Source organism: Cygnus atratus, chromosome 2, assembly GCF_013377495.2.
Source record: "Cygnus atratus isolate AKBS03 ecotype Queensland, Australia chromosome 2, CAtr_DNAZoo_HiC_assembly, whole genome shotgun sequence".
Lineage (NCBI taxonomy): Eukaryota > Metazoa > Chordata > Aves > Anseriformes > Anatidae > Cygnus > Cygnus atratus.
The window spans coordinates 68,184,093-68,211,542 of NC_066363.1; the positions used below are offsets into that span (position 1 = coordinate 68,184,093).

A 27,450-nucleotide genomic window follows, 5' to 3' on the forward strand; every position below is an offset into this window, starting at 1 on the left:
ATACGGTACAGTCACCAGCTAGGCAATCATTAGGAGCTATGTGAATACTATCCTACCTGCCTACATTTTTAATACCAGGACAACATCAGTAGGGCAGACTGTACTTATAGCATGAAGCAAAAGGAAAAGAGAAAACATTGTCTTAAGGGCTTCCTTCAATAATGAAGTAGGAAACAGTTAATTTCTGTAAGGTTAGGTTGACTCGTGTAAAAATAACACATTTGAGATTAAACAGTTTTAAGTCCTAAAGTAGCACCTATTTGTAAATCCACAAAAAGAAAGAGCACCGTACAGATATATTCCCGAAACTATATGCTGCTTGGATGTGAATGGTTCATATCCCAGAAGAAATGAAAGTTTGCCATTTCTAAACTAAACTTATTTTAGTTATTTAGTTCTTGCCTTTCAGGACAAACTCAAAATTTTTATGTTCACCCTTCAAGTCTGCACTTGACACCAAATGGGGCTTTATTTATATTTCAGATCAATAAAGTTTTAGGGGCTATTGTTGAAAAACAGCAATAATTTTTATTCCTCGCTCAAAAAAATACTTTTTAAATTGGAATCTCCAACTTAGCCTTTCCATAATCAATGTTACATGGCATAACATAGGAAATAAATACGTCAAATACATTTCACATTCCTTTTCCTTTAAGATGCTTACTGCAAAATTGCATACCATATTGATCAACACAGGCACTCAGGTCAGACTTGGTTACTCTTTCTCTACCAGAATATTTACTTCTCTGTTGGACTTATAAAAGGAGACAGCAAACTTAAGATGAATGAGATTACCCAACATCAGTAAAGAAAGACCAGTGCTTTTGAAGCATGCAGTCAGTACTTACTGACTCTGCTAAGGTGCATTCACTATATTTAAAAAGCAGAGGAATGTTTTACCATATCAGTTGTAAACAGGAAAAACTGTAAAATGAGTATCTTTACATGTGGATATAATTTGCACACATGCAGACATTTTAGCATTCATTATCAATTAGCAAATAGATTACCAAAAGCAGGAATCTTTTTTAGAAGTTACATAATCCAATATTTTGCTGTTCTTACTGGAAACATGTTGGCTGATGAGTAGCATCATTGAAATCAGTTATGGCACTTCACAAATGAAATAGAAGTCCCCACTAGAGAGAGTTTTAATGACCTGGCCTAAGGACTTCCATAAGAGTGATAGCTGCTGCACTTATTGCCATTTAAATGTTTAAATGCTTTAAGAGCACCCAGTTCCCCCAGTAGCCTTAGTTCCGCATTAAGTAAGTTAGACTGTCAGTGTAATGAAACATAGCTAAATGCTTGTAGAATCAGGTGGGCTTCAAACTATTAAAACAGCTTACTGGAGTGAAAGAAGTGGAGCAGCAGCAAAATCACTGCCGGCTTGGTGGAAAGGTCAGGGACATCTTCATCTGTATTTGGTATTCTTTGAACTTAGAGAGTTATTCTACAGAGAAAAGTGACAATCACATGCTAGTGCATCAGATTGCCTCGCTGTTAAATGGGGGAGCTGGCACATTAACCACAAGACCATTAGTGTGAGCACATTTGAAGCTCTTTCACTGTTGCAGGAAGAAGTTGCATGGTTGCAGAACAGGGCTGCAGATATTGTATTAGGTACAAATATCGTGTACAGCCATGGGTAGTTTTGGAAGATGCACTGTGAAAATTCAAATAAGGCAAGATTTTAGAAACTTTCCCTTGTTGAATGTTATGAACATTCCAGCAGACCTGAGGCTATGTTTGAATAAAGAAAGAGCTGAAAAAAGTATCTAGTTCCTTTTAGTGGGTTAGTGCAAACACTCCCTGAGCTAGCCATTTTGCAGTCCCACAATACTGTGTCTGTCTTTATTCAACTTTTTTTTTTCCCATATGGGCCAAAATTTTGCAGTAATATCTTCTCTATGTAAAATGCTGCCTTCTGTTTGAATGTTGAGAAAATACCTGAGATCCATCAGCAACTACTGTCTCTTAAGTCATGTCTCCAGCCCTACCTGCAGAATGATAGGCTGGTCAGGTCAGAAGCCATTTTGACACAGTTGTGCACCCCATTAGAAACACACATGAAGTCAAGCCCAAAAGCAAATCATTGTGAAGCCTTTGCTTCACACTCAAACCAGATTTATTAGGAAAAGAACCCAACCCTATGTATGATGATTACTCTTTAAACATTTCATAAATAGTATGGTCTGGATGATTATTAAAATGTAATACATATAATTGCTCTAGTTGTCTTTTTCTTGAAATGAAATCATGATTTGTAGCCAGGTGGTGGTTTTAGGGAAGGGTAACTTTTTTCATTATGGGGCCTGAGACTGGGAATTATGCAATAATCTCAAGAGCTTGTCATTAAAGATCAGTTTACTAATTGGTTGGCCAAACATTTCCTTAGAACTTCTCTTTGGTAGAATTTTCAAACCATGATCTTGAGGGATTTTACATCATATAGCTAATTTTTTGTTCTCTAAAGGAGAAGAAAGATGGAGACATGATTTCAGTGATAGCAGTGAAGAACAGGATGCTGAGTACATTCAGCAGTTCCATTTCTGTCAGGTGTGGTGCCCTTGCAGATTGACCAAGAAGTGTTATCAGGCATTAACCCTCTGGCTGACAGCAGTGAATATGGCAGATGCTCCTAGGGCACTGGTGGATGTTTTAATTGCACAGCTGTGCACACCTCCTTGTCAGATCAGGGCTAACCCTGGTGCCCGGCACAGGAGGCATCAAGTGCTTGCCACTGAGTGGTAGAATGTCATCAATATGGTGACACTTTTTTCTTCTCAATTTATTAGCAAATCTATCAAAATCTATCAGGAAGGAGGACAGAGAGCCTCTGGTCCTCGTGCATAAAGACACATGGACTACAAAATGTGTAGTCCTTTTGGAAGAAGGAGCCACTGCATCTGATTCCCTCCCATCATTCAGTGCAAGGAGCAGGTGTCCCCACTTACATTTCTTCCATATGACTCCTCCATATGAGGAGTCTGCTAAGCATCTCGTAACTCAATGAGAACTGCTTACAGAAACTAGCTCCCACAAGCACATTGAGGCCCTTTGCAAACTCCAAAGCTGGAGGGCTCAGAGTAGGCCTCCTAAGCACTGGCATGGAGTCAGCAGATGTTTGGCAAGCAAACAGGTACCATATAAGTATTCCTTGTATGCTGCAGCTTTGTGGATGTGAACCCCAGCCAGGATACAAAGTCTAGTTAGGTACCTGCCACAGAGGAGGAAAGAGACAAGATTTATCGCAGTAGCACATTCAATACGAGTGGAAGCCAAAGCAGAATAAACAAGGGCCAGTTGTGCTAAGCACTGGAGTGAGAATCATTGCCCTGCATGTCTCCACTTGGCCTTCTAGATACTGTCTTTTGGCAATGTGGTTAAAACTGCACACACACAGTCAGCGTGAACAAGGTTTAGAAAGAAAGGCAACGTTAAGTGCTCTCAATACTACCGTGCCTAGCAGCACCCACAAAATGTCAGCACTTGTCACCGCTGGCACTACACAGCAAATTTTCTCAGAGTCCATTTTAATGCAGCTCTGCCTCACAGCCTGCAGAACAGGAAAACCACATCCTTTCTGAATGCGAGCATATGACCTAGAAATTCTCAGCATGAGGTGTGATTTCACTGGAAAAGACAGAAAGACATTTTGAAACTGCAGCTAGCAAGGTAGATTGCTGATGCAGAGAGGTTACTGAATAAGTAATGGATGCAGGGGTCTTTTGTTTTTAAGCACAGTACAAATTAGTAGAAACAGAAAACAGCTGAAAGGACTGATTTCCCTCTACTATATCCTTGTCTTCTGTGCATCTTCCATCAAATGAACAGGCTTTTCAGAAGTCCTGGGAAAAAGCTTACTGGCTACTTTGAGCACTGAGATGCTTGTCTGCAATGAATAATTTTCTGTTCCTTGCTGGACCAGGGAAGAGGCCACTCTCTATTTACAGGATAGAAGTGACAGAGGTCATGGCAGCCTAAGTGAGCAGGCTGTGACAATTTTACAATGGATGAATTTTTATTGGCTGAACCCTTGGGACCAGCAACTGGCCTGGATTTTTCTACTACTATTACTCTGACTACCAAATTTCTCCTGTTCCCAGAATTCCTGGACCAAAACTTTACCTGGAAACAGCTCAAATGTATTTGGAAGATGTGATGATTATTATTTTGTACATTTTCTCCTCCATGTATCTGGTTTCTGCCAGACGAAATGCATTTATGGGCAGGGGAGATGCAGGTCTCAGACTCCAACTCAGTTTTGCTGAACCAGGATGTTCAGATATCTTGGCTGTGATCCCAACAAATATTCAAGGGTTGGATTCAAAAGATTTGGGCACTCAGCTCTCAGCCAGCTGCACAAGGGTGGGCATAATGAGATAGGATACCCCTAATATGAGGATTACCCTAATATGAGGATTATAGGATACCCCATAATGAGATTGGATACCCCTGCCCTCCTGGAGTAGCTGGGATGCCCTAAGATACCTGTCCATAGACTCCATGCTTAAATAACCCAGTGCCATCCCTGCTAGACCCACTTTTGAAAATCCAGACCTCACATGCCTAAGCTAACTGAACCTCCAAACCACTTTGCTTTTTGAGGAGGAGGACACAGTGCCAAGAACAGGGGAAATCCAGCTTGGTGCTGTTTGTATTGTCACAACACAGCCAAGGATATGCTGGGGGAGATTCAGCAAAGACAGAAACCCCTTTGAGCAACACACATGCCTCCCTATCGAGCCGTGCTGCTGCAGCTTGCCAGCTCTCCCTGCCACTCAGCTCATGGCTGCCTGCACTGCAGCTGATGTGCTCTTCTTGTGTCATCCACAAATCACTAAGTGCCTGCATTTTCCTGCCTGAAAGATGCTGCTGATGATGTTACTATTCCACCTCAAAGAACTACCAGCAGTTCAGAGACTGCTGACCTACAACATACACCAGAGAAAAACCTGGTAGCCGAGGATGCAGTAATTTTTCTTAAATGTAAGTGACTACATGATCAAATAGGTGTATTACATCTCTGCTATATATAGTTCTATGTCAATGAATGTTTAACCTCTGCAGGATTTTCTTTTACCCAAAGTTTAACCACAGTGTGGACAGTAAACCACTGACAGACTGTAATGTATACAAGCTTTCCCTTATTTTCCTCTGCACACACCTAAATGAAACACCTTCTTCTCTGGTACTTCATTTCTCATGTCAGTCATGGTTGTGGTCCAGAAGTGGGTTCATATTAGCATCTCAGCACTTGTTTTCTAACCTCACCTGGTACAAAAGTGCCACACTCTGCACTTACCTCATTTCTGAAACCTTGAAGGGGAATGCATGATAGAGCCATAACTAGCAGCAAAGAATTTCAAAAGAAATTCTCTAATAAAATGGAACCATATGAAGGAAAAAACAAACAAACAAACAAACAAACAAAAACCTCCAAATTAATTTGAAAGAAATCAGCCAACCTGAGAAAAATCACAAATTGTTTGCAAGTGATGAAGACAGAAGGAAGCAAAATTCATCAAGATCATATTTACTATGAATTAGCCAGTCAGTTCTCAACTTTGGAACTTAACACTGTTACAGAAAGACAGGCCCTTGAATAGAGAGGAGGAAGTTGCTGCTTTGAAGGCTAGACTCACTTCTAAGTTAAATCTTCTCATACCCTGACAGATTTTTCCATATCTAACTACATCATTCATGGCGAGCATTTGGAATTCATCTATATGAATTCATCTACACATAGTAAGTCACAGAATCACACAGAATCACAGAATCATCTAGGTTGGAAGAGACCTCCAAGATCAGAATTATTACCCTACACATGTGAACACAGCTGTCACCTACTTCTACATAAGCTTTATCAGCTGGACTGGTCCAAAGAGGCAGTTATGACCCATAAAACTGAGCAGCTTTAGTACAGCAAGTGCATTCCCAACACCATGAAGATCTTGCACAAATCAAAAACAGATGCAGTCTTTAGCATGTATGTAAACAGTAAAAGGAAGATTAGGGATAATGTGGGTCCCTTACTGAATGAGGGGTGTGTCCTGGTAACGGGAGACGCCAAGAAGGCGGAGATACTGAATGCTTTCTTTGCTTCAGTCTTTGCTTCAAGGACTCCCCCCTGGGACTCCTCGACCCTGGCAGGAGGAGAAAGGGGCTGGGAAATGGAGGGCTCCCACCTGGTTGACGAGAGAGTGGTTCAGAAGCGTCTGAATGGGCTCAATGCACACAAATCCATGGGTCCCGATGGGATGCATCCACGTGTGCTAAGGGAGTTGGCAGAAGTGATTGCCGAACCGCTCTCTATCATCTTTGAAAGGTCCCGGAGAACAGGAGAGGTGCCCGAAGATTGGAGGATAGCCAATGTCACTCCGGTCTTCAGGAAGGGCAAGAAGGAGGATCCGGGAAACTACAGGCCAGTCAGTCTCACCTCTGTCCCTGGAAAAGTGTTGGAACAGCTTGTTCTGGATGCCATCTCCAAGCAATTGGAAGAGAAGAATGTTATGAGTAGTCAGCATGGATTCACCAAGGGGAAGTCGTGCTCGACCAACCTCGTTGCCTTCTATGATGGCATCAGCAGCTGGGTAGATGGGGGGAGAGCAGTGGACGTCATCTACCTTGACTTTAGCAAGGCTTTTGATACTGTCTCCCATGACATCCTGATAGCAAAGCTGAGAAAATGTGGGATAGAGGAGTGGACAGTAAGGTGGGTTGAGAACTGGCTGATTGGCCAAGCTCAGAGGGTGATGATCGGTGGTGCACAGTCCGGCTGGAGACCTGTGACTAGCGGCGTTCCCCAGGGGTTGGTGCTGGGTCCAGTCTTGTTCAACATCTTCATCGACGACCTTGATGAGGGAATAGTGTTTGCCCTCAGCAAGTACACCGATGACACGAAGCTGGGAGGAGTGGCTGACACACCAGAAGGCTGTGCTGCCATTCAGCGAGACCTGGACTGGCTGGAGAGATGGGCAGGAAGAAACCAAACGAGGTTTAATAAGAGCAAGTGTAGAGTCCTGCACCTGGGAAGGAAAAACCGGACATATCAGTACAGGCTGGGGGATGACCTGCTGGAGAGGAGCTCTGAGGAGAAGGACCTGGTGGTCCTGGTGGACAACAGGTTGACCATGAGCCAGCAGTGTGCCCTCGTGGCCAAGAGGGCCAATGGGATCCTGGCGTGCATTAAAAGGAGCGTGGCCAGCAGGTCAAGGGAGATGATCCTCCCCCTCTACTCTGCCCTGGTCAGGCCACACCTGGAGTACTGTGTCCAGTTCTGGGCTCCCCGGTACAAAAAAGACAGGGATCTCCTGGAAAGAGTCCAGCGGAGGGCCACAAAGATGATACGGGGCCTGGAGCATCTTCCCTATGACGAAAGGCTGAGAGACCTGGGTCTGTTCAGCCTGGAGAAGAGAAGACTGAGAGGGGATCTCATCAATGTGTATAAATACCTGAGGTGTGGGAGGCAGAGGGATTTGGCCAACCTCTTTTCAGTGGTTTGTGGGGATAGGATAAGGGGAATTGGCCGCAAGATAGAGCACAGGAAGTTCTGCACCAAGATGTGAAAGAACTTCTTCACAGTGAGGGTGACGGAGCACTGGAACAGGCTGCCCAGGGAGGTTGTGGAGTCTCCTTCTCTGGAGATATTCAAGGCCCGTCTGGACACCTACCTGGGCAGCCTGCTCTAACGAACCTGCTTTGGCAGGGGGGTTGGACCCGATGATCTTTTGAGGTCCCTTCCAACCCCTTCAATTCTGTGATTCTGTGACTAATGAGTTGTTATATCATATGTATCTATTAAAATGGCATGCCTGACATATTTTAGATATGGGGGCATCTACTTACATAAATGCACACTTACTTACAGCACATCTGAAGTCTAGAACCACAACTGTATAAACATGTCACATGCGGGTTTGCTTTTGTTTTCTGAAATACAGAGCAAGCTCTGCAAGAGAAAACAACAAACATTAAAGCAGAGCTGAAAGCTGCCCAGGGCCACAAGTGGAAAAATGCCTCTGCATCAGGCATCTTTCATTGTATCACTGCACAGAAAAAGCTGAAAAATATAGACACACTTTTTATTTACCCAGATATTTGAGTGAAGTAGCGCTAAAAGCAAGAACAGATGAAAACTCACAAGTTTTTAAGGAACTCAACTCTTTTTCATTTTTTTTTCTCTAAAGAGTGAAATAATGAAATAATCTCTGTCATTCTCAAAGAACAGGTTTGAAGTCAGCAAACAGAGCAGCCTCAAAGCCTGAGGGAACAGGGCAGAAGGAGCAATTGCCACTCACCATATGAATGGCAAGCAAAGAGAAAAGCAGACCTGACCTTTCAGGGAGACCTGGAAACAGCTCCGAGAGCACTGGTCATTAAAACAAAATAAAACACACAAAAAGGCATTAAGAAAACCTCACTCCAGTAAGAAGAGGAAGTGGTTTAAGGGGATTAGCTCCAGAAAAACAAAGCTCCACTCTTCCTCATACTGCCAAGGACTCCCAGATATACTCTTCTGTAGCATCGATGGGGCTATGAAAGTGTACAAATGTTGGCAACCGCTCAGTAAATGATAGTAATGCGAGGTGGCATCTCTGGACCTCAAACAGCTAGCAGACAATTGTCTCATTTTCGTGGTGTGTCAAATTAAATTTAGCCTTTAGTGCTTTGCTTGTCTTGTGCTGTTACCTCCTTTCCAGAAAAAACGCAGAAGAACATTTACAACATTACACTGACTTTGACCTGCAAACACAAATGCCAGCCCACAAAAAACTAGTGCTGAATCATTTCTTTTCCCAGCTATGACCTTTCTACCCCTTTCCCTTTCGTGTCTGTCCATTTCTTCACGAGTGGCTCTCAAGCATCTCTATCACAGAAACATTTGAGAAGATTTGGTAGATTTGTACTTGAGCTGCAGGGAAGTTTTCTCAGCCAGGAGCCTTTCATGGTGGGCAACAAACATAGCTCCTATTTTCTGACAGTGTTTCTTCAACTGTAACAAACTACAACAGCTGAGTATCCTGTTTCCCAGGAAACATTTCAAGTTCTTTCAAACTGGAATACCTTGAAATCTTGGGATATCACAAACAAACACATGCGCATTGCAGTCATGGATATCGACTAGACAACGGTTTTGCCTTGGCACTGTAAGACTGGGATATCTGACTGAGTCTTCTCCATCTTGAGGCTAAACAGATGAAATCTCAGAGCCACAGCCACACCTGAGTCAGTTGTGCTAGGATCAGGATTAATCATACCCGCTTGACCGTCCACTGAAAAAAACCAGCCTTTTCAGCTGTGCAAACCCAACTCATCAGTAAGCTGAATTTCAGAGTGCGATGCTTTGCTTTGTCAACACAAAAAATATCAATCCCTTGAGCGTCAGAATTATTCAGAGGTTTGGGCTTTAAAATGGGAGTCATTTTATGGATTCAAAACAGGGCTGAAGGTAAGGCCCATGAAGTTGGTTAGTTGGTTATCTGACTTCAGAGTTCGAATCTGAGATCAACTGAGAAGAATTGTAGAGATGGATGAGGAAAGAGAGTTATGAAATTGGAAACAGACAGTAACAGTTCCAGGTACTTTAGCTATATGGGGACTTTTGGAGAAGAGGTATCGGTATGACTAGGTACTAGCCTAGATCTGAATTAGTCTGAGTTAGCATGGAAGAACAGATGTCTAATACTACCTACTTCTGCTCAAGCTGGAAATGCCAGAAAAATTCCCTCTGCTTGTGGTATTTTGGCACTTCTGGGTTCAGTATACAGTGGTGAATAAAAATTAGGGAAAGGCGTGAAGCAGATCTCCATCCATTCCCCATAAATTTGAGAACATATTGCATCTGTTGCAAACTTTGTGGGTGAGTTGCATGGGAGATGGATGCAGGTGGAAAAAAAAGCTAACAACTTCTCAAAACCTTCAAAAAGATAACTCCCCGGGTCCACAGCTTTGTTGTACAAGTGGACAAAGACTCACCATGGATCCAGTTCAGTGAAGCACATGCACAAGTGAAAGCACTGCTGAGTATGAAGGGCCTCGAGAACATGCATAAAGTTAAGCATGTGTTCAATTGCTTTGTTGAACACGGGACATAGGTTTTCATCCCTAGCAGCCATTTCCTGTTTGGACACCCTTTTCACGGAAAGAGAGAGGAAGAAAGAGGGTTGTGTAGTGTGATATTTTTAGATAGATTTTTAACGGAATATTTGTTAAGCTTTCTTCCACCCCAACTCCCCCCTGCCTGCTGTCTGGGTTTTGTATGTGTTTTTTTAATGGTTAGCAATGCATAACAGTATGGCTGCTGTTTAAATATTTGCCTGAAAAAAAATGTAGTCTGTGCTTAAGAAAAGTGGTTTGGCACAAACTGAACATTCTCAAACATCCATTTGCCAGATGGATCACTTTGTTCAATTACAAAGAAGAAAGATGGTAAAGGAGTTGAAAATTGAGTGGAATGTTCCTAAGCACACAGCATTGTTTACTATCTGCATGTCTCCTGGCATCCTGTGAGCAACTACCAATAAGCTCTTCAAAAATGTTCCTTTTCTTTAAAGAAGTCTGCATTTTTTACAATAATAAAAACGCAGTAGATATATTCTACAATAACCTGATGGAAAAATGTGCTAAAGTATTTCTATAAATCAAATGTAGCAGTTTGGCATTAGCTCTGAGGCAGTAAATTTAGTAAATTAGGACCAGATGATTTTAAAATAGAATCTTACATAACTTTCTAGTGTTATATATATATTTTTTTAATTTAACAAAAGTTTGTCTGTCTTCATAAAGTTATCTTTGCTGCTACCAAAATGCGGTTTAATCTTTAAGAGCCATATTTTTTGTTATTTATCAAGTGCAGAATGCTTTAAATAGCAAAGTAAGGAGGGGAACAGATTTTTCAAAGACAGAAAAGGGTATAATCTGTACTGATCGTCACAAGGTGTGGGTACTTTGGATCCCTAATGCCCCTGTTTCTCTCTCATTAAGTTGATTAATAGTAGTCTGTTCCTCTATCCATCTTCCTTTTCTTGCTCTTTCCCTTCTCCCACAATTCAAAGACACCTTTTCCCTTCATCTTTTCCCCACAGTGGTTACAGCTTGGTCCAACAGACTTTTCTTTCACCCATTTGCTTAGGTCAGGAGTCAGCATCTGAGACCTTGTGTTTCCTCCTGCTTCCTCACTTTTGATCTCTGGACCAGAAGGCCCATCTCTGAGAAAAGAGGAAAATGAAACAATAAGGCCAGTCTGAGGAGTCTATTCCACCAGCTTTAGTCAAAGCCTGTTGATCCTATCCGCATATATATGCCTGAAAACTGCTCTCCCAGTACATCTTCGACTCTTGTGTTTCTGAGCCAGCATTTAAACCACTAGATAGTCATGTCTAACCATGCCTGTTCTGGGGAGAGGGGTTTGCATACATACAGCCTTCTTGATCTTCTTTTTGAGCAAACACTCATCCATACCATGATCCTTCACTGGAACAACAGCTTCTGGAGCACCATCGTGGAACAATTCCATGGTAGCTCATCTCACTGTGGCACACTGCAATGCCCTACTTTTGAAAGCAAGACTGAGGTCCTTTCACAGTGCCTACTTATTGCTTGGAGAGGCAGCACTAATGCATTATCTCAATGCATTATCTGAAATTAGAGGATATTGTCACTAATACCCTGATGTACCCACAGGTTTTTAGCAATGGCTTCCAGATGTACATCCGGCAGGACTTCATGGCACAAAAAATGAGCTTTGCCCCGTTTTGAAAAGTAGTTTCATAAAAGCCATGAACACACAAGGAGACAGATCTTTACAGCTCCCAGACAAGGGAAGTCTGAGGAGGCGAGGAGTCAAATCTTCATGTCAACCCTATGACTCAAGCCCACATCAGCTCCAGGAGCAAACACGATGAGTCAATTGGGATGTGTGGGAAAGGACAGAGCCTTGGGGGTAAAGATGGAAAAGAGGACGTAGGTGTTGAAGGAGAGATCAACAGACTGTTGTGTGCAGCCTGCCCTTCATACAGTCCCACGACTGGTGCTTCTATCAGCTGTGTATCCAGTCTGAAGCAAGTAGAAGAATAACAGTGGTGGATACACGTGACAGCTGAGTTATCTGCAGTGCTGCATCCCTCACTGAGACAATCTACTTAGAGGAGCCAATTAAGTCAAAGCCAAGGCTCATGATGCTACATGGTGCGGGCCAAATTCTGGTCCCAGTGAAGTCGAGGGAAGCTTTGCCAATGGGAACACGCTCTGTCCTTTTCACCCCATCTTTGGCTACCCTGCTGCTGGAAGCATTCAGAGTTCACAAACGATAGCAATGGAAAAGAGAAGGAGCAGAGTTCCCACGTTCCTTCTCTTCTACTATTGTTTCCTGAGAGTCCTGCAGCAGGCAGTAACGCAATGACTTTTTCTTTAAATGACGTTGGACTGAATTGCTCATTGAAAATAACTGAAGAGGAGGAGGGGTTTGGAAATAAGTCATTTTCCTTTAAAGAATTATTTTGGGAGAGCAGACTATAAGCAGATTTAGATGGCAGCAAAGATAACCATTTTTGGCAGTTTTGTGGAGATGCAAATTTACACTGAGTATGAGATGAGAGTTTAAACACTAAGGCCTAAAGAAGAGAAAAATAAGTGTGAGACTTTTCACGTGCTTTTCTCAATTGTTATGGGTATCAACGGATCTTCACAGATCTGGTTGAGGCAAAAGAGAGAAAATATGGTCTCTTTCCAATTGCATATTCTCCCTCCAAACACATCCAAAAGGAGCAAATTTCCCTGAAATTCCTCAAACCTCAACTCACCTCTAGGCTGTGACTTCATGGGAAGCTTAGTGGTAAAGGCAAAACAGGCACTTCCCCTTTGGACTGATTTTTTTTTTTTTAAATCTCTAATTTACATTTCATTAAATTTTCTTTTTTGATTTCCCTCCTCCCACTGGAATGGAGTGGTTGCTGCTAGTGGACAACAACCGAGCTGCTAGCCCTACCAGGGGTAAATGCTTTGGTGCTTTGAAATCAAGGGTGATGGGAGATGGGGAGAGGAAAAACATGAGGACATAAAATACAACAGCAGATCACCTACACTAAAAGAAACAAGGGAGATATTCAATGAGAGGTTCCTAAAAGCAGAGAATGATAAAAATAAAAAACAATTAAAAAACACAGGTTTGCAAACAAAATGGACACAGTTGCCTAGTCTTGTCATGGGATGATTACTTGAACAATGTGTAAAACTGATGGACAAAATCAGGAGAGATTGCACTTTAGGGGCAGTTTTGATTTTTTGACAGGCTGAAGTAACGTGCATTTTGAAAATCAGGGAGAAGGAGAGTATTTAGGCAAGGGCTTCTTTGGTCCTGTGTCCATGAAATGGGGCTACAATGTAGAAATCCTCTGCAAAGAGGATTCATGTGATTTCAAGGAATTTGATGTAGTTTTAAATCTATGTAAAATAGGCTTTTAAGGACGTCAATGCACACCCCACTTCATATGCCATTTTGTAGCACCAGGTTTCTGTACAGCCTCCCTCCACATAAGTTCAGGGGAAAAAACCCTTCAAGATAAAACTTCTGGGGATGGGAATTGGTGCATATTGCTGCATGTGTGTGCACCTGCTGAGAAAAAACTTATTGATGCTTCTCTAGCAAATCTCACCTTCCTAGATATTAAATACTAGTGTGGCACTTTTGACACAGCAAAGTGAACCTCTTTATTCCAGACCTGTTTCCTTTTTAATTGTCCATGCTCACAACCCTTCCTTCATGAAGGGCTCCTTTGCAGGCGGAACTTGCCACAGTCCACAGAAGAGACCCTCTCCCTTGGGTGAGCTGTGTGCTATTTGAGTCATCCTTCATTCTTACAAACCCACTATGCCAAACGCACGTATTCAAAGAGCCTGATTCCAAACTGGGATAACAATGCTGTGGTGGGCTGCCTGGCCTTGACCAAAAATTCACTGCACGAAAAGCTTAACATGCCTAAGCTACAGGGAAACTTCTCATCTGAGGCAATTCTGGTTCCAGTTCTGGATTCCTTCCATCTTAAACTAGCTATGATGCCTAAGCATATCTTTTCTCTTGAGCAACCTCCCTGTATGACATCTGTCATATTTCATCCACACATCTGTGAACTAGAAAGAAGCCTTTTGCTTTGCTATTTCTCATCTTTTCTTAAGAAAAACTAAACAAAACAAAAACTTTTGGCATCAGTAGGTCAAATGGCATGCACGCCACACATCTGGAAGCAAGCCTGTATTTTTTATCCCATGTATTAAAAACATTTGGTGCCAGAGCAGAAAATAAAGGAGTGTATTCTACCAGCATGACTGTTAGACTGTTTTATTTGTTTGGGAAATGAATAACCCTTTTACAGTATCTCTGGAAGGAATAGGCCAGTGCATGCTGCATCCTGATCTTCTTTTCTGTCTCCAGCCTTCCCCACATACCTTAAATTCTTCTTGCCCTCTCACCACCACCGGGTCATGGGCAGGCAAGCACTGGGGACCCAGTCTGCCCCAATGCTGCGGCTATTTCAAAGGGCAGAAATTGCCTGCAACAGCACCAGCTTCTGCTGTCTCTCCTACCCAGCACACACATGGTATCAAGGTGCCCAGGTCTCTGGCTTGCCTTGGCTGCCTGCACTGTAGGTGGCAGTGTGACTGCAATTGCTTTGTCTTCCACAAAGTCCTGCCCATGCTGCCCAGGATGAGAAGTCCCCTTGGCTGACCCAGATGCTCTGCTCCGCCGGGGCAGCTGCTTCTTCTGCATCATCATCTGCAGTCAGTACTCAGCCTTGGACCAGAGATAAATTCATTTTGTTCTGATTTTATGTTCTCTCCTTTCCTTTCCCCAGGGTGAGATGGGTCCCTCATGCTGTTTTAATAGTGATTCCACTGTTTCCCTTTCCCATGTTCATTTCCTCCTGAGAACCTGACTGCCTGCTTTGAATAACAAGTGGAAATTGTAGTGGTATTTATTTTCATCCTTTATTTAAATCTGAACAGATTTTGCAGTTTTTAATCACTGGATCAGGCTGGTCGCTCAGAGAGATCCCAGTGCCAGAATAACTAAACTGCAATTGCTTTCCATGATTTCCCAAGCTAACAAAGTCTGGATTCACTTTCAAAACTTTTTAGGTGGGAGGACACCAATATGTTTCTTTCTGGCTGGCGTTTGAAGCAAAACAGAGAGGACAGAGGGAGCTGCATTTATTCCTTTTATCTGAAAGAGCAAAGGAAAAAGGAAAACAGAAACAGGACTTTGATGGTTGACTTGGAAAGTTAAATGAGTGATTCCTGAAGAAACTGAGTAAAGCTGCGTAAAAGGCCCTTCTTGAGAATGCGAAACTGCCTTTGTGCTTTCTTAGGAAAGGATGTGGGATGCCTGTAAGATTAGTTCATACATACTAAAGGAAATGTAGTATTCTTGACCAAGGCAAGTGAACCTGCTTTGTGGCTTTAGCCACAGGCATCTTATGTAGAACAGCAAAGGAGAGTCAAATTTTAAAAGATACTTCAATTAACAATTTTTCTTTCACAACTTGACCCTTGCATTTAAACCTGACCATGACATGGATGACTATCCACCCTGGATAGGGTGGATCACTATCCACCCTGGATACAATATCCACCCTGGACCACTATCCTGCCTGGCAGGACAGACTTCTGTTACTGTCACATGGAATAAACTCCTAGCTTGAAAAGATTTCCTTCACTGGTCGGAGAAAAATGGAGCAGATTTTGTTTTGACTTGCTGAAATGCAAAATATTCCCTTCTTTGGGTGAGAATGAAATCTTTTTCTTATTGTCTCCTAGTGAGGTGGGAGAGAGGGCCTTTCTGTCTAGACAGACATAGAAGCCAGCCCACGTCAGTGGTGAATTTTTGTTCATGTTCTTTTCAGGAAACAGCAGCATTTCATCTTCTTTTCATAGATTTCTCCAAGCAAGCAAATTCCACCATTCTGACTGTGTACAAAACCATTCTATAGTGAAGAAATCCTGGCCACTGAATACCAGCTGAACCAGTCTGTGTAGCATTATGTAGGTGGCAGGATCAGCAGTACCCTCCTTTGCTCTTAAAGTGCAGTGGCACTATAACTAAACTAATTTTAATCCCAATCCCCTGGCCAAGTATCACAGCAAGAAGTGATGCAAATGCTGCACAACGTTATCCAAAGGACAGCCAAGGATTTGTGTGAGGGAAAAAAAAAAAAAAAAAGGTCGTTCAGTGCTTCCAAAACACCAAGCTCACAGACTCCTTCTGAAAAGGATCTCTCAAGAGTGAGGGAGACACTCCGCTGTGCCTCTCTTTTCCCAGGTTGTGTCATGGGGAAAGCAGAACAAGGGGTTTCTGTTTCAGTAACCTTTCAGAGTAGGATATCTGTCTTGTGCTTGTCTCCTATCAGTTGTCACAGGGCGATAGCTGGCTGATTTACTTCCATGGCTGTTTCCATCCCAGCCTGGCTGATGGCTTTGTTTCATGGTGCACACTGAGGGTTGCGCTGAGTAAGCCGCGGAGCCTGGCTGGCAAGCCCCCCTTTGGTGGCAGGAGCATCTCACCTGCTGCTGGCCCCCAAATACCTCAGAGTCCTGGCTGGCAATCAGGAGAGCATGGGGAGGGCACCAGCCAGTGGCACAGTGAGAGATAAAGCAAGCAATAAGCTCACCAGGGTGATGTGTAAGAGCAGGAGAAGGGCACTGGGTTGCCCAAATGAGCAGAGAGTAATATTAATTTGCCCTCAGCAAAAGCAAAGAAACAAAGGCCATCGATGCAGGCAAAAGGCGAAGTCAGAGAACCCATTTGCTACTCCACTAGAACTGCAGCAGCATAAAATATGAGGCAGTGATTCAAGTCATTGCTGGGCTGTGAAGCAAAAATACACATTACATGAATTACCCTCCTGAGGACTTCAATAGGGCCCTTTTGTTATAAATCCTGCCAGAATATCTCAAGTTGCCTCTACAACACATACATCAGTGAAGCCAGACCTTGGCTTCCTCATCAGTGTGTTCCATTGTATAATTTAGCTGATTATCCAAGGCAACCAATTTAAAACTTCCCAAGACTACATGTGAAATACAGTATTACATAGTAAAGACATCGCCCTTGACAAGGTCATCGAGAAAAGCAAAGTGCTTGCGCTAACCACAAATGTGTGCTTTCCACAACTGTCACTTTTTATGGTACCGTGTCAAGGTTAGAGGATCGTATTTACAAATCTCTTTCAAGGTATATCTAATGCCTGATATTCGTGATAGACTGGGGAGCTCCGCCACACTGCTAGCTCTGCTAGAGGTGTCACACTAAGCAGGAGTATTTCACCCTTCGGGAAATTAAACCCCCCCCAAACTGCAAAGAAAAGCTAAGATCGTAAATGGAGCAGGTGAGAGGGGAAAGGAGGGTGCATGAATCAAGTGAGCAGTGGGACTTTACTGAAGAGGTGGTGCGAGATGGCAATCTGTTTTCCTCCCTGTAAAATACTGATTCTTGTATCTGTTTCCTTACAATTGTAACATACAGCTATCAACACCGATAAACTTTGGGGTTTGATGTCCAAAGTTTCATTCTGGTGGTGTTTAATTACAGATTTTTAGCATGAGTTATGGAGACGGATAAATACAAAGCAATACATACTAGGCAATAACCCAACTAGAATTTCACATTAAAACATCTGTTACCTCAGATTAAACTCAGTCAGGGACATTTTAAATGCAACAGAGGCAATGCAAGCTAAAACAAAAGCAGGAGGCACAGCTTCTCAAATGTGCTTAGGTTTCATAATGTGATTGTAAAGTCCTCTGAAAAAGGAAAAACACCTTTTACATGAAAAATATCAGTACTGGTGGGATTACTGGAAAACAGACACTCTGCATTTACATATAGGTGGAGTCAGAAGTAGGATTCTGCTTTTCTTATTTTTGTCTTTGATAGTTATCTGGTCCTTATTAATGTAGTTTTACAATCTCTAATGCATTAATCTTCATAATAATGGTGCCAGAAATGGAGGCTTTCAGATCAAGAGATTATACAGGGCTCATTCAGGGAGCAGGATTTGGTTGTTAGTCCAGCACCACACTACCACCTTGGCCGTTGCATCCTCTGTCCTTGGGAAACGTACCCTAGGAGAAATTTTTATCCCTTCAGTATGAAGGGCAAAAACACACAATAAATAAATAAATAAATAAAATCCAAGGTCAAACTCTCTACTTGTAGAAACACACCAAGGAGATTTGCACTTTCCTAACAGTAAGCTGGTCATGCATAATCACTGAAACAGTTCTTTCCTTTAATAAGGTGTCTTAAGGATACAGCATACAAATGAGCTGTATTCTTTTGAAGCTACTCAAAATTATTTTGATGGTACACTCAGAACAGTGTTGCCCAAAACTCAGCAATATAAAATAATATCTATTTTGAGTATCTTCTTGGAAAAACGGGGTGAGGGGAAGAAAACAGAAAGAAAAACACAGAAAAAAATCCCCATGAGTGCCCTATGGCACTGAGTAGGGAGCACAGTCGCAGAGTCACGCTCTGCACTGCAGAAGCTGAAGGTTTCTTTTCTCACTGAAGGCTGAGATATCTTTTGTATTGACAGGGACTCGTACTCCATGAACTACCAGGGCATGTGCAGGCAAGAAAGAGTACTGAAAAAAATACACATTTCTGCATGCATTTGGTAAATATGTACAGTACCACCACTTATTTTAGCCTAGAACTAGGGAATGGAGGAATTACAGACAAAAGTATTGCATTCTTTAGAGGCTATGAAGCCATTTCAGCAATAGGATCTCTCTCTAGAGGACAAGCCACATGAGAATTTGACTATCACTGTACTGTGAAATGAAGTTATGTTTGCAGACTGGTAGTACAAGATTATTCTCTGCTGTTTTTCCTTAGGCCACTAGAAATAGTCTTGATACCATCTGTGACCTACAAACGCTGGGTAAGAGTCAACTTGGGCAAAAAGCAGAGAATTTATTTCCCTTTTATCTCAGCAAGCTGGCGTACCTCCCACACACAAAGATTTCTATTATGGGCATTACAGTAATCATGGTTGACTAAGGGACACGATTTAGGAAGCGTGGAGGGCCGCTACACGTTTATTTCCCCTGCCGGTTCCTTCCCTCAAGCCAGGAGCCCCCATCTACTCTCAGCCCTAACTGCGGCCGCCCTTCCCTCAGCCCCGCCTCCCTAACGGCCCCGCCGCGCAACGGCAGGAGTAGAAGGAGAACTGACAGCGGGGAGGGGCGGGGCGGGTGGGACGTGGCCCTCGCGTGGGCGGGCGTCCAATGGGAGGGGCGCTATGCAACTGAGCGGGGAAGCCTGGCGGCGGGGCTGGCGGGACGGCGGGGAGACGCGGCGGCGACGAGGGTGATGACGGGGATGGTGATGGTGGCTATACGGCACTGAGCCCTGCCCGGCAGCCCCTCCGCAGCCATGAAGTACAAGGTGAGGCGCCGGGGAGCCCCAGTACCCGCTGCTAGGGCTCGGGTTAGCGGGGTTGGAGCTTTGAGGAGTCTCGTTTTGGGGGGTGAATGGGATGTGCTGCCAAAAAAAACCACCATCCAAACATTTTCCTTATCCAAAACAATAATAATAATAAAAAGCAACTTTATTTTAAATTTTAAATTTTTTATTTTAAATTTAAAAAATAAAAATAAAAAGCAACTACATTTGCAAAAATAGGCAGCCCATCCCTCTGTCCCCCATTAAATAAAAAGAGGGACTTGGATCTTCAAGACCCTTTATTAGAGTTTTATTCGGGAAACACAAATTTGCAGACTTCTGTCTTAATATTACTCCACTTAATTCCACTTGATCCTGCTTTAAAATGTCTGGGCAAGGCACTGCTTCGCTCATGGGGCTGTAGATTAGCGTACAGACATACAGTAATGTTGTGCGATTAGGAAAAAAAAGGGGGGGGGGGAAGGAAAAACTTTACTTTCTCTGCCAAAAGTAACTGCAGCATCAGTGCAACGGGGAGGTGATTTAGAAATGTCACGCACAGTACACGCTTGGAGATTTTGGACCGAAGATGGGCAGAGTGTGGTGTAAAGGAGCCCACATCCTACAGCGGTGGGTAAAGCTTAATGTGAGACGTCTGAGAGATGCCTAGGCAAATGTACACTCATTCTTATGCCTTTCCGATGTCTGAGCTCAGCCCAGGGTTTGCAGATCTCTCATACCCAAACTTGGGAAAGTTTAGACTTCATTTTCAAAGCTGCTGACAGTTTATCTCATGGCAGTAAGAGTAACCAGGAAGGGAGATTGTTTGAGATACAGACTGACCAAGATACCCTGTGACTTTGGAAACTTTGATCTGCATCTGGTGGCTTTTTTTTTTCTTTAATTATTATTGTCTCTCAAATAACTGCTTTAAAGTCTGAGGTCAAATTCCTCTCATGCTCCTTTCCACTCCCCCTTCAGACCAGTTCGGGCGGACTTTGTACCTGCTTAGGAAAGCTGTGCCTCTCCTCAGAAATTATCAGGCAATTGGGAGTAAAAGAGACAGTGTCATTGTTAGACCTCCTGAAATGCTTTCCAGTTGTCCACAACTAAGCAACACTTTTATCCCAGTAGCAAAATAATGGTCCTGCATGGTTATGACAACTCCCTGACTTTTGTTGTCACCGTCCATCCTTCCTGTGCTGCATGATCACACTTCCTATGTAACCCAGTGGCACTGCAAGAATAGGAATTAGTAAGGTAGTTGAAAAGGGGGAAGTCCACCCTGTTCCATAATGCTTCCTGTGCCCCTGGTCTGGTTGAAATGAACACTTTGGTTTGAGGAGGTGATTACGTAATTCTAGATGGAGCAAGCTAGACAAAGAAAGAGCAAGCCTTTAAAAAAGTTTTAAAAAAAAAAAAAAGAGGGGTTTTGACCTCAGAAACCTTCTTGTCAGGCTAGGATGTTTGCTTTCTTTAGGTAATGTGAAGTAGTTACTTACACTGTTTAACTAGGACAAACGTCCTTAGGTATACTTCATATCTCTGGATTAACATACAAAGAAATTACCTGCTCATTCAGCTCTGATATTTTCTTTCTTTCTTTTTCTATATGGAAACAAAAGTCCTGTACTTCTTATTGTTTACAGAAAATAAAGAAACAGAGCATACTCATGTTCTGCCTGGGAATGACAACTCTTCAGAGGTGGCATAGCTTCCAGGTGCAGAGTTAGGTCTGTTTCACTGCTCCTGGTATTCTCCCGGTGGTATTTTGGGGGTTGTCACTCTTTACTTTTGTTGCGATAGTCTATCAGATAAGGCTTCATCTACTGAAGTGATTGAGGTTCCTATTACTACTTAGGGTGTTAGCGGAACAGGAACTGACTTGTGTGGGAGACCCCAAGTACATCTCTCCGTCACTCCTGACTTCACTTTCAGTGTGACTAAACCCAGGATTGTTTCTGGTCTAGAGTTCCTTTCTGCTACTCAAGTCTGTTATCTTCTCCCTTTTTTCACTCATAAGCATTTTGAAAACTTATTCCCTCTCTTTGTTCTTTCACCCAAGTTTCTTTTATTCTTCATTCCACTCTTCAAACATTCTTCTAAGATAATACCCAAGTCCCCTGTATGCCAGGGAGGAAATTCATGTGGATTTCAGCAATTTTAGAACTTAACCTTAGATGTCTGTATATTTCTATCTTTTGCTTACTGTGTGAAATTCGGTGAAGATGTGACTGTAAACCAAGGACAGATTTGACCTCAGGTTAGGTCTTCTTCTACTGTTCATGTACAAGTTAAATACTGGAGAATACAAAAGTTATTTTAATTGAGCCATGGGAAGATAGGAAGCATTGAGCATAACAAATACATCTGTGCTGGTTGCTAGTATTTCTTAGTCCGACTTGTCTGAAAGCTACTTTCAGAAACTAATTCCTGTAGGGTGCAGTTGTATTATGGTAATGCCCCAGTTCTTCCTTATTTGATGGCAACAGCATCTTTTTGTGCTAAATCCCCATGTTCCACAAAATTGCATCCCCTTAAGTTCTTGAAGGATGCTATTCCAGTATTCTTGAAATCAGAAGGTGAAATACACTCTTTCTGGAACCAAACCCAGACTGACTGTGACTCCAAGGATGAAGCAGTTACGGCTGAAATGCAGTATGTTGGAACAGAAATATCTGTGGGTTACCGTGACCAGAAAAGAACATGGGTGGGAGAGGTTATCTCTGGCCAGTAATTCCAGTGCCCTATCTCTGGCAATGCAAGTGTGACACAAGCAAAAGAAGGGGGCATTGTCATAACAAGGCTTTTGTGGCTTGTTGGCTGTTCACAAGCAAGACAAAAAAAGAGGGGGAAGGAGAAAGGGGACTTATCTCTTTACTAAAAGATCCATACAGTTGGTGAAAGAGAAGAGAAAAAGAACTACGTTCCTTACCTCACTTAAGCCAAAAGGAATGACGTAGATGTAAAGTATGAAGTCTTGATTATCTATTTTTAGATAATTTGTTGGGCAAGGAAGAAACCTAAGTAAATAGGGTTTGAAATGCCTGGCATTTGTGCTAAGGCACAGTGCTTTAATATATAGAATTGATTACAATGCCTGCATGCCAAGACAAACAAAATACTGTCACTGGGAAGAAATACTATATTCCCAACCAGAAATGCTTGTGAAAAGCTGCTTGTAACCCTGGCAATGAAAGACTTTAAGCATCAGGCCATGTAAAGGGAAAAGAACTGCCTGTACTTTACTAACCAATCCTCTTTGTCTTGTTTATTCCTCACACTCTTTGTTTTCGTTTTTTTTTTTTTTTTTTTAATATCTCAGCAATCACAGTGTGACAATCAAACCTAGAAATAAATAGGAGCTGTAAAACCTTGGAGAAGGTCATATTAGAGAAACATATTAGAGAAACAAACCAACAAAATGAAATCTGTACAAGTTTGTGCTGTCTGTTATGGTCATGAGTTTAGAGTAAAAGTTTCATGATTTTCTCTTCTCTGTACGCATATGGAGGGAGATGGCAGAATCCCAGCAGGATCAGGCCCAATGGCATTTATCAGCAGCAGCACTAGTGAGGAGTAGCGGTAGGACTGGCTCCTTCACAAAACTTGGAGAGCCACCATCGTTTTCAGATTTCTGCTCTTCCCCACTCTGGCCTCTGCATGCTGCCCCTGCCCTCCAGTAGACTTGCGTACAGCTTCTAAGTCTCAAGTCTGTATTTATATACCTAATGGCGGTATTTGCCTCGGTATGTCCAGGTATCTGAGAAACTCGTGACAGAATTTGTTTAGTCTCCCAGAGACTTCCTAGGATAGCAAGGTACTGTTAGTCCCATTTTGCAGGTGGAGGTGCTGTGCCTTACAGATGTTACAGAACTTATTTCAGAGGGAGGAGCCAGGACAAAGCGTTACAGCTAACAGCATGCAGTTTTTTGCGTGTTTTCTAAACTTCTGTGTTTTCATGCTAACAGCTGCTCATTAGTAATGTAGCTGTAAGCCTGTTCATCAAGAGCTAGTTGTCTAAAACAATGCCATGCTATCTAACGACATGATCAGAGGGGGCCCTACCAGATTTGAGAGTAGAGCTGCCTAATAGTAAGGCTTCATAGAAACATTTCCTGCAAAGGAAAAACTTCAAGCACAGGAGAAAAGTTCTGCAGCCCTTCTAAGCCAATGATCACCACTCTACAGGACACAGGCTAGCATTTGGAGAAGTCATATGAAGTGTTATTGTGAATTCAGCATTAACTCTGGGACCAGTTTGTAACACTGTATGAAATCACCTTTGGAATCTCATAATCTCAAGCATGGCAACAGTCAGGGTTAGAAAAGATTATACTTACACTGATAACTTATCGCTGAACATTGAACTCCTACATGTGGTGTCTCAGGAGAAGTTTATGTGATTGAATTGCCTAGTACCTGTTGCTCTAAAACATTACAAATACCAGAGTCATTGCAGTAGGGTCAGGCTTGACTGGTGACCCAAGTAAAAGTTGAGAGGAGGAAATTCTGAGTCACTCAAAACCTCCCTGCTCCACTACTGGAAGGGGTGTCCCTGTTTGGCTTCTTTGGTCAATTTTAAACACAGTAAGAAACAAGAATCTTATATTCATCTTCTTGCAAAGAGCATGTGCTCATGGCAGTGCTCTGAGAGAAGCAAGCCTACAGTCCTGCTCTTGCACAGGAGTGCAGGCAAAGAGGAATCTGGAGTCTTTAGTGTCTGGAAATAGCAAACAGCCTGGTGTCTCTCTGCATGCAAAGACTAGAAGAACATAATTGAAACATAGAGCTCCCTCCATGTCTCAGTGCCATTACCAAAGATGCTAGGGGCATGGGAGGACTTCAGTACACAACAGCTTGAGCTAGCAAAAGTCACTTTTGTTTTGCCTAATTTATTTAGACTAGCTTATCCCAAACACTTAGGTGCGTTAAGTCCTATTGATACCAATAGAAGGTAAGCATGTGTTTGTCCCTAAAGTCTGGAGCACAAAGATCAGTGTGCACAGGTGTCTGCTTTAGCTGTGACAAAGCTGGAGAACCTGCATCTTTGAGTGTTCCTACTTCTGCCTGCCCTTGATGAAGAGAAATAGCTGAACTTTTTGAGAGAGCATATACCTCTAAAAGCCCACATTCAGTGATGTTTGGAATCATAAATTTGGAAGTCACTTTTCAAGACACTTATTTATGTAATACATGCTCTCTGAACACCCATGAAAGCAGTGGACGTTCATCAGCAACCGTACTCCAACTGCCAAAATATGCTTTATAGTTGGTCTGCAGTAGGATTAATCAGACAGTCCTCTGGGACTGTACTGCCAAAAATATTGCTGAATACATGCCATAAATATTTGTAAGTCAGGCTACTGCTAAGTAAATCTGCATTTAAAGGTACTCCTTGCTGCCTGTAAATGGCTGCAGCTCTCAGTGTCAGTGAAGCTGTGTCTCTTTACAGCAATAAAGAGTACAACCCTTGAGTTTTGCTACCTGTCTATCACAGGCTACTCTTGGCAAGTGACCTTTTTCATTTGCCTGTTGGTCTAGACGTTACAGTAGTGGAAACTGTCTTAATTTTAAGGAGTTCATTTTTCCACAGCGGATTTGGACGTAGTTTGTGTTTGACAAGAAATAGGACTGCTAAAGCTATAGTCTGCAGTCCGAGAAACCCAAGTAGTTAGCATGACAAAAACTTTATTTTTTTCCTCTGTAGGGATGAAGCTTATTCCTGCCTTTCTGTTTTTGTGTTTATTTCAAAGGTGCTTCATTCACAGTCAGAGTGGATTAGGCTGCCGGAGGAAGGAAGAGTAATAAGAAGGGGTTTACTCTACAGAAATGCGGTCAGCACATCAGAGGTCCTTTCTTAAACAGGCCTCACTCACAGCAAGGTTGAAAAATTTAGCAGGAGCAATAGTGTGAATCATTTGGTCACAACAAATCTCAGAAAATGCTGCACCATCCTAGGACTTTATCTCAATTCCTCCAGTGAATGTCTTGCTTAGTTGAGGGCAGGAGGGAAGGAAGCACAGACTGAAGATTCTGTGATTGTCTTTGAAACATATATATATGTATATAATCCAAAGGGTTAAGTATAAAACATCTGGAAGTGTACACTGTTTGTTTGACATGCAGTTTGCAGTAGGTATGTTCATGAATACCTCTCTCCTAAGGACTTTACATCCAGATAAAAAGCTTAGGGTAATAAATCAACTTTTACTGTTACAGAAGGGCCTAGTTTACAAGCAGATATCTTCTCTTTTTTTCTCTCTCTGTCTTATTATCCTGGTTTACCTCATTTGCAGCCCTTAAGCTCCACAAACCAATCTCTCATGCAATCGAGAATACAGTTAAAGTTTTATTTCAATTTGAGAACAAGCATGGTAACGACAGCCGGCTAAAACACACTCCCTTCTTGCATCTCCATGAGAATGCTTCCCTAAAAAATGTCAGCTTGCCAAAAAATGAGCTGTGCTGGTATTTTGGTGACTTTTTGCTGACTTTTGGTGAGTGCCCAGTGGTCTGGAGAAGACCTTGATGGGACCTGCCAGGCCTCATCTGACAGCCAGGCCTGCCTGCCCTGCAAGCGTGTGATCTCCAGGCAGCTCTGTCTTCTTGTCCCCCTGCCAGGCTGCAGGTGGGTGCCTGGGGACACAAGTTCCCAGGCTTGTTTTCCCCCAGTAACCTGAACTCTTGGGGCATCGTCACAAGTTGTGGCTGCTGTTTAGTAACCCAGGTGGGTGATGGTAAAGTTACAGGAAAGGATGGCTTTCCCTTCTGTGGAGAGTTTTTGGAGACAGCTGGGAGAAGAAAAACACATCCCAGTTCAGCTAAGTTTTAAATGTTAAAATCAATTAGTCATACTTTCCAAAGCTGAAGACATCACACAAAAGTCTGTGACAATACCGAAGTCTTATGTCTACACAGCTATAGTTTCTTGACAGTCAAGCTGTGATTGTTTCCCCAAAGAGTTGCATATGGAAGGGTTAAATTTGGGAGCAAGAGGTTCTTTTAAGGAAAATTTCTCTGGAAGAAGGCTGCTCACTAATGCCAGAAAATGGAAAACTGAGAACTCAAAACACAAGTTTCTGGATTCTTTCTTTCCATCCTTCCTTTTTTTTTTTTTTCCTTCTGCTCCTTCAATTTTTACACATTCATCATCCAATCTCCTTTCATTAAGTTTTAATTGCTTGCCTGAAGGAAAGAGGTTAGGTTTTCCACATGCTCTTTGATTTTGAGGTACTGGGGTTTAATCACAGTGAGATAATATTTAACGCTATTGTTTGCACGCTTTATTTTTTCCCTCTTTTTTAAAATCTTTTTTTCCTGTTGATGTCACAGAAGGCACACAGTCCTCAGACAGATTTGAAAAGGCCTTTAAAAGTCATGGAGCTAGATCACACCCTTCCTTGGGTGGGGGGAAAGGAAACTGGTTACGAGGGTAAAATACATACAGAAAACTGTGAGTTAGGTGTGGTGGAATTTCCCAAAATATCAATAGGTCTCGAAAGTAAGAAGTCAGGGGATGTGGTTTGTATTCCCAGAAAGAGCAAAGAAAAGATTTCAGCACTTCAGAAACTCAGGGGGTGGGGGAATAAGATCAGGATATGTGATCAGGGAATCGCTGCTCTGCCTCGCTGTTAATTGTGCTGTCTCTAACCATATCTGCCTTGTGTGATAGCTCCAAACCAGGCTGGGTGGTCTGACAACACACAAGCAGAGTGCATTAATCTCATGGGTGTTCCCCAATGCTGAGCTAAAGTGCATTGCCTGAGCCAGGCCCTTTTCTAGCCCAGCTATGGCCTGTTCAGTCCCAGCACCAAGAGCCCAAGCAGGAGGTTACTATGAGTGGGAGGGAGAAGCCGCTTCTGCATGCTCACCAAGCACCTCAGAGGTCTAATGTGATGCAAAAGGCATTAATGGTACAACCACCCTTCTCTACATCAAAGATAGGAGGGGTAAATGAACTCCTTATGCAATGTCTGATCTAAAATGAGATTTCTGTGATG

The 27,450-nt window shown here is 42.6% G+C and overlaps 1 protein-coding gene across 8 annotated transcripts in view; it reads left to right on the forward strand.

The window, feature by feature from the left end:
* The window catches only part of NEDD9 (neural precursor cell expressed, developmentally down-regulated 9), a 100,624-nt gene that overhangs the window by 41,540 nt on the left and 31,634 nt on the right, over positions 1-27,450 (forward strand). Inside the window, exons 1-2 of one of the 8 annotated variants that reach the window (XM_050708883.1) lie at positions 19,296-19,450; positions 21,097-21,180. The exons of 3 other annotated variants lie outside the window; for them this stretch is intronic. Coding sequence is in view for 2 of the 5 variants with exons in the window: in XM_035560259.2 (XP_035416152.1) it covers positions 19,439-19,450; positions 21,097-21,168 (84 nt within the window). In the remaining 3 variants the exon portion in view is untranslated. Of the gene's footprint in view, positions 1-19,273; positions 19,451-21,096; positions 21,181-25,201; positions 25,333-27,450 lie in introns of those variants that run through there. 4 more of the 8 variants (XM_035560259.2, XM_035560260.1, XM_035560262.1 and 1 more) reach the window with 4 other exon arrangements.